This window comes from Tubulanus polymorphus, chromosome 2 (assembly GCF_964204645.1).
Source record: "Tubulanus polymorphus chromosome 2, tnTubPoly1.2, whole genome shotgun sequence".
Classification (NCBI taxonomy): domain Eukaryota; kingdom Metazoa; phylum Nemertea; class Palaeonemertea; order Tubulaniformes; family Tubulanidae; genus Tubulanus; species Tubulanus polymorphus.
The window spans coordinates 23213648-23225976 of NC_134026.1; the positions used below are offsets into that span (position 1 = coordinate 23213648).

The following is a 12329-nucleotide window of genomic DNA, read 5'->3' on the forward strand; positions in this document are numbered from 1 at the left end:
ACAATTCTTTCTGTATTATATGCTCTACCAAAAGGGACACAACACGTCTCTGCCCACACTCGCCGGTATTATTGTTTTCGTGGACGATATTGAAATGTAAATAGCAGAAGAATCGAGCTTCTGCCAATGACAGAGACGTGTTAGTTTTGAATCGTCACCTACTGTCTCTACATCTATTATCATAATCACGTGTATGATACGTGTTAGTTAGGCCTAATACAATACACATACGGTTCGATATGATAAATTTGACTAAGGAAATATACATGCCCTATATACAGAAATTCTTTATGCCTAATAGGATAAAAACCCAATGTACAATTAAAAGAATTTAAAATCGAGAATTTATTTCTAAAATGTAAAAACACGACGTTTCGATCTCACACTAGAGATCATCGTCAGGTGTGTCTTTATGGCCATTGAGCAATGAATGCGATGAAGGGCTATATATGGTAACGATTTTCACGTGAAACTAAATCTTTGACTTGCGTTCTCGTACAAACGACTAACACATTTTTTCACACGTTCACTGAACATGAGATACCAAAGTGGATAAGCCGGAGCGTTAAAATAAAACAGAATCCAACAATATAATACTGCTATTTTTTGATCGATCACAGGAAGTTCCATTAATACGTCAGTTAATGCACAAATAAATACTGGGCATGTTAACACTAAGAATGTTATGACCATTACCATCCCATTTTTCGCCGCGCTGCTCAAAGATTTTCTATCTCTTTTTATGTTCGAATTTTTTAGCACCTGTTTATTTTTAGCCGCTTGAAACCGATACAAATCGGCCGCAGGACTGATATCAGTGAAGTTGAAGGCGGGTGCGCCGGATCGGGTGGAAATTGTACTAGCGTTGCTCAGCGTCATTCGTAGAGGTGGCTTCTTTTTAGCTTTCAAAATTCTCTGCGGGTTCTCTAGGGCATCTTCGACTGCTATTACCTCTTCCTGCGTAACGTAGCGCACAACGAACGAATTATCCAGATTTTCCGGTACAGGGCGAGTGCTTCGAGGCATTGGACTCCGATCCGCCCATCTGTCTTTAGATGATGCATTTGCTCCACCACAGTAGATGTCGGGAGTTGCTGTTGATACACTTTCTTTCGTGTTCATTGCAATTGTGCAAATCGGCGCAATTTTCTTCTTCCGTATGCAACATTTCATAACATTGATACTGCGAAATATGCGGTAATACGAATACACGATCATACCGAACCCTATTATAAACACGGTAACCATGAAACAAACGACGAGAATCTGTTTTAAATTAAAACCGACGAACCCGTTTGAGCAGTAAGTTCTTTTGAACGGATTCGTCGAGAATATCGATCCCGAGTCTTTGAATAATCCGAGTAGAGCGAAACTGAAAATCAACGATACAAACCAAATAAGCCACAGCGAGCGATGGACTATTTTCTGTCGACTTGCTAACGACATCGAAGGCTTCTTGTTAGTTCTGTAGCGAAAGTAGCCTATACTAGTCAAGGTACAGCAGTAAATTAAGCCGGAATTGACGGATATGAAAAAAATAGTGCTGTCGATGGCTGTGTTGAGTGAATTCTCATTTCCACCGGTAAACATCATTGAACCAAACGACAAAGCAGTATTCACCGTCAACAGTAAATCGTTTACACATATATTCACGAGGTGTATGTTCGGTGGTGTCCGTAAACTGGACGAATTATAAATCGTTACCACCAACAAAATATTCGATATCAAAGATATGGCAAAGTTGATCGCCAAAAGCACCAGACCAGAAACGGTCACATTGACTGGTAACGAGTGGCAAAAAGTGATGTTGTTTAGCCTTGTCATCTCGCTCGATCAAATGATTTCCTCATGAATTATGGTGGTTTGCTGGCCGTATCCAGTTTGACGAATAGTATTTACATATACATGATAATTGTAGATTGAATAGCAAATACGACGCACACGCTTGGACCAGCTCTGACAAATATGTCATCTATGACTCTGCTTGCGGTTATGATAATTGTGATAATCCATCGCAACGAAACGGAGAATCTCGCGAATCTCGAGGCTACGCGCGCCAGCCAGAAACTATCCGCTCTGACTGGCGTCATAGATCAAGCGAATTAATAATCTAACCTTAGATTTTGCATGTGGATATGTCATGCTGGCAGTTAATGAAAACTACAGTGCGACCACACGTAATCAGCTAGATACCCCGAAGCACGAAACAACCATTTACCTGTAACATAAAAAGACATCTACAGCACGAGATCTCATTTGATAGTTATGTTTACATACAGAATCATCGACGTTTTCATTTGATATGTATATTTAAGGGCGTTGATTTATGCAAGTTTGATCGTTAGTGCACCGCACACCGCGTTTAAGCACTGAAGGCCCTATTTGATTTCCAGAAATATGATTCCCGAGTTTGATGCGAATGATACGTATCACTTGACGACAATTAATTACCACCTTCGATTAGGTTTCGTGATTAACGACATAGGCGGTAGTGGTGATTAAAATGTAAACACATAATGTATGAATATCGCCAATTTAAACACACTCGCGCTGGAAATAATCTCGGCAGTAACACAGTATAAAATCATTCCCAGTTAAAGAAGCAAAAATTCATTATCGAATAGCGGCAATATCATTCCAATTAGATCCCACTAAAGATATCGCCGTCTGAAAAGGTTGAAATTTTTCTCATCAAACGATCACGATTGTATATCTTTCTGATGAAGCGATTAATTTCCCTCAATGCTTGATGGAGTGAATGATTGAAGTACAGAATGTATATACGTACGTATATATTAGAACACGCGAAGGGGAAAAATATCTCTCGAATCCGATTAGTAATAATCGATAGTCAAAAACCTTTCATTTGATCAATCACTTTAAACACCTACCTGGTAGATCATGATTAACAGTCTCTTTGAGTGGACTGTTGAACGATCAACGCTAATTCCTAATCAGTGGATCGTTAGGAATAGTGATCTCAATCTCGGTTGCTAGTCACCAGGATCGAATTTTACAGTTCTGAGTTAAGATTTGACTCACATATGCGATACTGGGTCCAGTTACGTTATGCTGATAGGCCAAAACAAGCATTATTGTCCAAATTGTTATGTTTTTCATGTTTGGATTCGAATATAACTTATCATATACGTACGAAGTATAAAATAAATGAGTTACCACCCACCGTGTATATACGTCTAGAAAGAAAATATAGTATTCTGAACGTGTTCGTCGTGTAACATTTCTTACTCACATGCTGGCAGCTCTGACCGCTGTGTCTGCTAATTGTTTTAGTGACGCTGCAAACATTCCTACAATAGAGTTCGTTCGTTGCGTTCATTGTACGAAATGGGCGCGGCCTTCGTGTTTCTAGCCCGGAGTGGTACGTACATTGAAAATCAACGCGAGGAACCCGCGAAGCACACAGAATCTATTCATAACACTGAATAGTTGACGCGATTTCTTTTTATTTCTTTTTCATCCACTTAATTATATGAACACGAACTCAATGATGAAAATAGGTTGACATTTCCGTTTATAACATATTTCACTACTAAGAAATCTGTTTTTATTCACTTTTTGACATAGGTAACCTTCAATACAGAAATGCGCATTGAAGGATTTCTACGAATGAATAAAGCAGTAATCTGTATCTTATCAATGAGAAAAGCTTGTCCGTGAAAGTATTGTGAGAATGGTGAATATGAAAAAAAAAAACAAAACGTGAGAAGTCTTCCAATCTTTGGGGAGTTTCCTTATGGTAGATCTTTCATTCATTGAATGATGCTTGCAAATTGTCGGTTGCTAGGTGACCCCTCTTCCGTCGGTAATTCACTAGAGATGTGACATTTCATTTTCGTTAAGAAGTAAGAAAAGTGCAAAATGAAGTTGTCGGTTCTGCAGCGTCCCATTAGTACATTAGTCGCCTTCTTTATTACGGAAAAGCAAACATTGTCATAGATAATTTGGACGAGACGACGTAGGCAGACATTGCATGGGTAGGAAAGATGTTTTTCAATTTATTTTTAGATTTGTGATAACTTATGAATCCATAACAGCTGTCTGAACAAGTTTCTATAATTTTTCCCAATATGCATTTCGTTGAGACATAATTCCACTATTTTACCATCAATATACCATTCATCATATTGATCCCTACGCGATAGTTTCACGTATCGGTTGAAATAACGTTGTTTGATAATAATTCTAGGCGTTGTCAGTATATCATTAAACGATACACAAACCTACGTGCGCTTCTAGCCAAAACAAGGATCACACTTAGACTCGAGTAGCGGCAGTATGTACAATCTCCATCAGACTGTGCAATCAGCTCATTTTTCGACGGATGTGTAAAACCTTGTTCGGGTTAGTCGGGAATTGAGCCTGTATTGTAGAGTACGCGTGACTAATTGCAAGAAGCATTTCAACATGGATATAGTGAGAAACTCTTCTACAGGCCATTATCAGCTAAGTTCAGTAATGAAAACTTTCCTTATTAACTTCAATCTGATCTACCCGCCACCGTTCATCATCGTCGGTCTGCTAGGAAACACCGCTCTATCGATTGTGATGCGATATCCGGTCGGGCCGAAGCGAAAATCGTTCGGATTTTACATGGAAGTCCTTGCCGTGTTAGGATTGGTAGATATGTTACTATTCATTCTCTCATGGACTGATAACAATTTCGATGGTCTAACGACAATCCTCTCGGAATACTATTGGTGTAAAGGGATCGGGTTGGTACGCAATTGGTTTTTTGGAACGTACACTTGTACCATTACCATTTTGTCTTTTGATCGTTTATTGGCCGTGCGTTATCACCTATTAGCGTCAGTTTGGTGTAGTCGAAAACGAGCTAAGAAAATCGTGATTATAATCATTATTCTCGTTGGATTATGGAACACGCATCACATATGGTCATCGAGCGGCGTAAAAGTTCCTGGAATTATATCGGACGGTGAAGATATCCAGTGCTCTCGGTCGGTGGTTCGAAAACTCGTTCTTGCCATAACGTCGATCGAATTTATTCTATTCTTTATATTGCCACTTTCGTCAGTATGGGTTTGCAATTCGTTAATTATTCTGACTATCAGGGCATCAAAAGAAGGTCCATATTTAGGTAAAAAGATACAAGACAGGCGAAAGGATAGCGTGATAACAACCCGTGCTGAGTTAATCGTCACATCCACGTATACAATACTTATGATACCATTCCATTTGCACTTTGCTCTGATGCAGTTTCTTGACTACCCCAGGTGGGATGTTGTGTACATTGCAAACTTACATATTCATCGGATCCTTATGACATGTTACCATAGTATCTTGACACTGCCATTTTTGTTGTACGTGGCAGTCAGTGGGAGGAGATTCATTAACGATGCCAAGTTAATCTTATTCGGCTGTCGACAATTGACGCCGGAAGAAATGGGCAAACGAGAGTCCACAGCTAGTATTAGCACCACTATTGGTGCCAGGCTCAGTCTGGACATACGCAATTTTAATCTTGACGATATTCAGCACTAACTTTGTCCATTTGTATATGGCCACCTATCAATATCTATTGAATTTCATAAATGAAAATAAAAATGGGACATCAGTTCACCCATAAACCCTTTTTGCGTTATTGTACAGGTGCTTCTTATCTATTGAATTGTATATGTACTTGAAAGATTCAAATACGTGTTCCGCGTGCTATTGTTATGAGCATTAAAACATTGTGAATTGTTGCAAATAAAATGGAGTATTTCAACATTTTTTGACTCACAATTGTTATCATATTTTGATAGTTAGTATATTGGATAATAATGGTACACCTGATATCCATGGTGGGTCTGGCAGTCAACGACGGAGTTGCACGTTAGCGACTCTTGTTATTCCACGTATAAAGGTTGCTGATGGCTGAAGGATATCGTTGGGCAAATGGAGAACCTGCAGAAGCCAAACACATGGAATTACATCTTATAAGGTTTCGCCAGAATAGACGAAAAACACGAATTATTGCTTCCGTATCCGGATCCTTTGCTGGTTTTGCCATGGTAAGATATGGATGGGAGTATGTTATATTGCCATTTTCTGGACACGAAATCGAAAGCAATCGATATATGTCTATCACTAGGTAGCAAAGATAACTGCTCACTGTTCCAAACATGTATACAAATCATATGATAAGAAGACACGAAAACGACTTGTAATAGAAATGTGATGATCTATTATAAACTGAAACTCAACAGTTTTTACATTTCAGATGTCATTATGTGAGCTGTCTTTATCCGAGGAGACCAATGAAGTACCCCATATTGAAGTGTTTTTAGTTGCATTTGCCGTGTGTGTGACTTTAGTTGTTTTAGTGCACACATTCGCGTTCTTCATAAGCGCTTATGTCATGCCCAAAATGGCCTCTTCGTACAAAACTGACCGACGAATTATGCAACAGATTCAAGGTTACATCGATTTTGCATGGATTCTATCGGCCGGTGTGGGGGTATTGTTGTTTTTTGTAACGGTCGGCGTCCACGCTTGGATTAAATTTCTCCCATTCAATAGCTTCGCAGCCGCGTTGATTTCGGTTTGCATAGTTATACCGTTTACCATTTGTGCTATAATTTTTGCGGTTATTTACCACAATTCAACAGTTGACTTATATGGAAATGAATTCGACAAGATACCACCACCGACGTATGAGCTTCGGAACATATCACTTGTTGAATAGGGAAGGAGGCAACGCCGGGATTAATGGCCGCCATTGAATGATCAAAAGATCAATCGTATCACGCTTCAATAAAGTTAGATGATCGAATACAAGAGTTATATACGGCATTTATGAAATTTAAAGGAATATCTTTTTTCTTCACTAACACACTTACTCACAGAGTCAACCCGGCAACTCAAGTACATGCAGTAGGCCTATACTTTCTTAGTGATAGGCTACTGTGGCGCAACCCCATATCGCGGACGCAAGAAAGTTCTATTAAAAGTGGCTTAAACGTATCTTGAAAATAGATTCCGGCTTTTAATAAAGCCCGAGCGTCTATTAGATCACATATTTTTAATAAAACGGTTTGGTGAACGCGTTATGTTAGTCGCATGCCACACAGTAGGAATAAGGCCTATCTATGCCAAAAACGGTACGAATTATAACGCTCCAACTAGACAAAGGGTATTAACAATTAATTGGAAAAACAGAAGATGAAAGCATTTTAAAACATATCTCACGTTATTTACAATTTGTACACTATTTGAGGGGTTTATACACATCTAGACCTATTTTGATAGATTTAACCAGATTTAAAGTTTGGATTTTCACATCGTTCCTTTCACATCGTTAAATTTTCTCGGAATTCGGTAAGAAGTTAAAATCAAAAATAAAAAGTTGTTCATCGTCTAAAACGTTGCAGGTGGGGCATAATCTATCGATTCTTGGTAAATGAACACGCCCACTTGAAAGTTGAGGCGAATTTAACACATCAAATCAAATTTGATTTTAAGTAAAATCGTTTTTAGTGTCATAATCAAATTTGGTTTGGTCTAATTTTTGAATATAAACACGGCATCAAATTCAAATCGATTTGTCGAATCAAATCACCCTCGGAGGTGATTTGATATGATTTGAAGATGTTCGACTCACAAATTTGTTTCGAAAAACTGATATAAATGTCAAAACTGAAAGAGAAACCTGAATAACTCATGACGAGAGAAATCCCACAAATAACGAAGCCGAGATTGAAAAATTCTATACTATATTTCAGTACACCTGATGTAGAATTTTTCAATCTTGGCTTCGTAATTGTGGGATTTCTCTCGTCATCATCATACACGGATGTGTATCTTCTCGTCTGAATAACTCATTCATAGGAAATAATCTTTACAAAGTGGGACCGTATTTTCTAGTCAGCCGTTTGGAGCAAGGCGTCAAATTTATCCTGTTGTGTAAACCTTATTCGATTTGATCACACGTGACTAGCAAATTATGATTAGGATGAAATCAAATTGACAAGACTAAATTCGCCTTTGGAAGAAGTCCGGCGTCGCCCGGCACTACTGGGAACTTGGTTAATATAGTTTTCAAATTTGATATCCTTCTTATATTGCCCAAAATTAATATAGGCCTATAACGGATTATTATTCAACTTAAAATCTGTCTTTGATTCACATGCGAGCACAGTGGGGTGTCAACTGCCGATTCTGCCGCCCCATTTACTCCAGTGACCGATTCCAGATCCGGCGGTGGTTATAGTTACGCCCGATTTGAGGCCGTCGCCGAAGACGGATATTAGGGACTACCAACCTGGGTTTTCATTTCCGTATTTTGGAATATGTCTCAGATTCGGCGTCGAAATATTCCTAATCAAAGCACTGAGGACAGACAAAATCAAGAAAATGACGAGCGAGAATATGTATTAGAGCGTACAAATTGCTCTGTTACTATTGAGAGTGGTTCATACTGGTTAACAAGGATCGTGTTTCTTCGATCACTTTCGTTCATATACTGTAAGATTTTTTACTTCCGGGTTGCTTTTTCCAGCAGGGTTTTGTTTAGTTTTGCCTGTTTGGGACATTTTTCATCATTAACCTTGTAACCTTGTTTCTAATAATGCTGAGGTTTTGCTGATTTAATCCCACCCTGTATATTATATCATAGAACTAATACTTTCGTCGATGGTCATTTGACTGCAATAGAATATGTCTCACCTGGGGGCTATTATGGTACTATTTTGTATATTAGTCTAACTTTACTACCATTTTTTTACAGTTATCGCATTTCTAGTTGGACTTCATCAGAACAAACAGTTGATTGGCAAAAATGGCCTGCTTCCTGCTGACACTTACCTCGAAAACATTAAATCAAGAGAAGGGTTGCCTTGGAAATCATTTGCAACTGTCCCAACTCTAATGTGGTTTGTTGATTATAGAAACCACCTGGACTGGTGGCTGGATGGTTTTGCTTACAGTGGGCTAGCACTATCAGCATTTGTATTTTGGAATGGTGGAGCAAATATTATCATCATGTTATGTTTATGGATTCTATACCACACTATAGCTAATGTTGGACAGAGATGGTAAGGGATAGGCCTATAGCCGATTTTCAAAGCTAAGTTTACATATTTTTCGGTTCAGTTTTGATTTAACTCTTCATTATTGATTATCAAATGTTAATTTTCTTTTGTAATTAGGTATGGTTTTGGCTGGGAAAGTCAACTTCTAGAGACAGGATTTTTGGCAGCTTTCTTTTGTCCCCTGTTCAGTGTGAAACGAATACCAAAACTAACGCCGCCACCCTGGGTGGTATTATGGGGTTTCAGGTGGTTGATATTTAGGATAATGTTAGGTGCTGTAAGTGGTCCTAATTTTTAAAAAATCATTTTACAACAATTCTAATACATTCTTTGCTTCACTTGCGCTTATTCTAAAGATTTGAATTCCTCCTTTATTATCTACATAATTGTTGATTTCAGGGCTTGATAAAGATTAGAGGTGATAAATGCTGGAGAGATCTAACATGTATGAACTATCATTATGAGGTACATTTAATTTTCAAAAACTTTGTTCGTTCAGAACTTAATCTGCTTTTATGCAATGTAAGAGTTTGACCATACTTTATGAAATTTTTCTATTTGAGATTAAGAACTTATAAGAGTTTGTTCTTGACATCAGAATATTAATGTTTTTGGACTAGAAGGTTTTAAACATGATTTTTAGCCCACTTAGTTCCTGCGAGCTATTGCATTTACTTTTCATCCTTCTGTTCGTTCACTCCCCCATTCATAGTAACAATCCAGTTTGGAGGCGCGGATCCAGGATTTTTTCCAGGAGGGGGTTCATAAAAAATGTTAATGTTCAACTGCTGACAAAAATCTCTAATGATAGGGGGCCTCTTTCCGCCCACTTTGTCTTGAGTACATTCCTTTAAGAAAACAATTAAACATTTTATTTGGTTACTGAGCAGGTGGGCACGACCCCTGAAACCCTCCCTCTGGATCCGCGCCTGGTTTTTTGGGAAGTTTTGAAGACGCTTCAATTGATATTTAGTTTATGAGTGGATCTACCCTAGACACATCTGCCAAAACCTAGTAGAATAAATCCCACATTAATTCATTTCAGACTCAACCGGTTCCCAACCCGATGGCTTACTTCATGCATCAAGAACCCGAAGCTATGCATAAGTTTGAGACATTGTCGAACCACTTTGTGGAACTTATTGCTCCATTTCTGCTTCTCATTCCAATACGTCCATTGATGATTACTGGAGGTCTTATACAGATTCTATTTCAAGTAAATATATTGTTTTCCAACAAGTCAGGATTGCGGTAATCTCTGTCTACGGTAACTTGGATATGCATAACTCTGAATAAAGATATTTCTTAAAAATTCAGACTTCTTTGCACTCTATATGATATTGCGTTCCAAATTTGTTGAGGTGTTCTATCAGAGGAGGGAAAAGTTATCTGTACCTTTGTGACTTAGGCCCTATTTGTTTTTTTCTATCTCTAGGCTGTACTTATAATAAGTGGTAATCTCAGTTTTCTGAACTGGTTGACAATTCTGCCAAGTATTTGCAGCATTGATGATCGGTTTCTCGCCATTTTCTTCTCTCAAAAACCTGGAGGAACAAAGTGGCAGGTTTCTCAGCTGCAACGTGAAGCTAAAGTAGGGAAAAGAAAAACGTGGGGTACGAAGTCTAAACTAATTTCCTTTGACTGTATTCAGAATATGACTAATTGAGTTATTTCTTTCTAACTTATCAGTGATTTGTCTGTTTTTAGGTCAATATGTTCGCAGTTCATTCCATCTTGCTTTGGCAGCTATGATAGGATATCTTAGTTTACCAGTTGTTCAAAATTTGTTGTCTCAAAAACAGCTAATGAATACCTCTTTTGAGCCACTCAGAATTGTCAACACCTATGGAGCATTCGGAAGGTAGAGAAGACCTCTTATTTAGTGAAGGTTTTTAAAGATTTTTTTCTTATAACCTACTTCCTTTCACTGGAAATCTTCTTTGTATTTGCAGTATTACTAAAGAACGCACAGAGATAATATTTCAAGGTACATATGATGATCCAGGTGACCCATCAGCCCGCTGGCTGGACTATGAATTCAAGTGTAAACCCGGGAATGTGTATCGCCGTCCATGTCTCATTTCTCCTTATCATTATCGTCTCGATTGGCTCATGTGGTTTGCTGCTTTTCAGGTAATTTGATATTACCATATACACATCTCTAAAAGATAATTGGCGTCTAATATTTACACAGAAATGTATGAACTTATTCCTCTTTCTTTTTTTTCGATTTCAGAATTATCAGTATAATCCATGGTTAGTGCATTTAGCAGCTAAGTTATTGGCTAACGATCCCGGTGCGACATCACTCATATCTCATAATCCTTTTATCGATAAAAAGCCTCCAAGGTAATTGTGTAAGCAGAGTACGACTAAAAATCACGGGTTTGACTACAATTAAAAAAATGAACGATTCCTATTTCTGGTTCCTTTCAGGTTTATCAGAGCTCAGCATTTTCGTTACACCTGGGCAAAATTTTACAGCAAAGCAGCTAGCAAAGGACAGTGGTGGAAACGGAAGTATATCGGGGAATATCTGCCAGCAATTTCATTGGATAGTCTTAAACAATTCCTTCGTCAAATGGGATGGCCAGTTCCAAGACTTCCCAAATAAAGATTATCTGTAGCTTTTATTCTTCAATTTATGGGGATTTTGATTTTCAATTTATTTTCACTGTTCTTTGTCGAAATAAGTCGTCTGGGATCATTCATTTATTACGTACGCATTAGGGGAGGGAGGAAGAGTATGTGCAAGTGCGTACTGTAATGCTTAATGTATATGAAAAAATGGCCGATTTTGTGTGCAAGGGGGGTTGAAAAAGTCAAATTTTATGCGTACGTAATAAATTAATGATCCCTCTGTATTCTAACTTGCATGCCCTCATGTGTCAAACATTTTTCAACGTATGTATTTTGTAGTAATTTATGAATGTAGATTTCTGTTTGTGAGATACATTATCAAGTATTAAATGTACACTTTATTCACTAATAGGCTTTTCAAATCAACGAAAATTGAGCGCATTTTGCAAAATAAATAATGTTGCTATGATTCATTTCTTTGACTGATTCATTTGTTTCAAGGCTTCCAATCAGTCCCGCTCCAGCCGTATTATGAGCACAGGAAATGTATCTTATTCTCTCGTAAGTAAAGAAGACTCTTATCCGCTTAGAAACGTCCAAACCATGTACATGTGAAATCTTTTGGTTAGTCTTACCAGATGGTAATTGGGGCAACCGTTTCGGCTATTTCCATTGAAAATTTCGAAACATTTTCCA

At 38.1% G+C, this 12329-nt stretch overlaps 2 protein-coding genes across 2 annotated transcripts; one reads left to right on the top strand and one right to left on the bottom strand.

Annotated features, from left to right (window-relative positions):
- Window positions 1–403: 403 nt before the first annotated feature.
- Window positions 404–1824, bottom strand: LOC141899054 (uncharacterized). Its single transcript, XM_074785207.1, has one exon. It carries the CDS (start codon window positions 1822–1824, stop codon window positions 463–465), a length of 1362 nt encoding a protein of 453 aa, XP_074641308.1. The 3' UTR covers window positions 404–462.
- A 6474-nt stretch (window positions 1825–8298) lies between these two features.
- LOC141899278 (lipase maturation factor 1-like) lies at window positions 8299–12100 on the top strand. Its single transcript, XM_074785477.1, has 10 exons — window positions 8299–8487; window positions 8750–9056; window positions 9171–9330; window positions 9453–9518; window positions 10099–10269; window positions 10489–10666; window positions 10761–10914; window positions 11006–11186; window positions 11290–11402; window positions 11490–12100. Exons 1-10 carry the CDS (start codon window positions 8313–8315, stop codon window positions 11665–11667), a joined length of 1683 nt encoding a protein of 560 aa, XP_074641578.1. The 5' UTR covers window positions 8299–8312; the 3' UTR covers window positions 11668–12100.
- The last annotated feature ends 229 nt before the right edge of the window (window positions 12101–12329 follow it).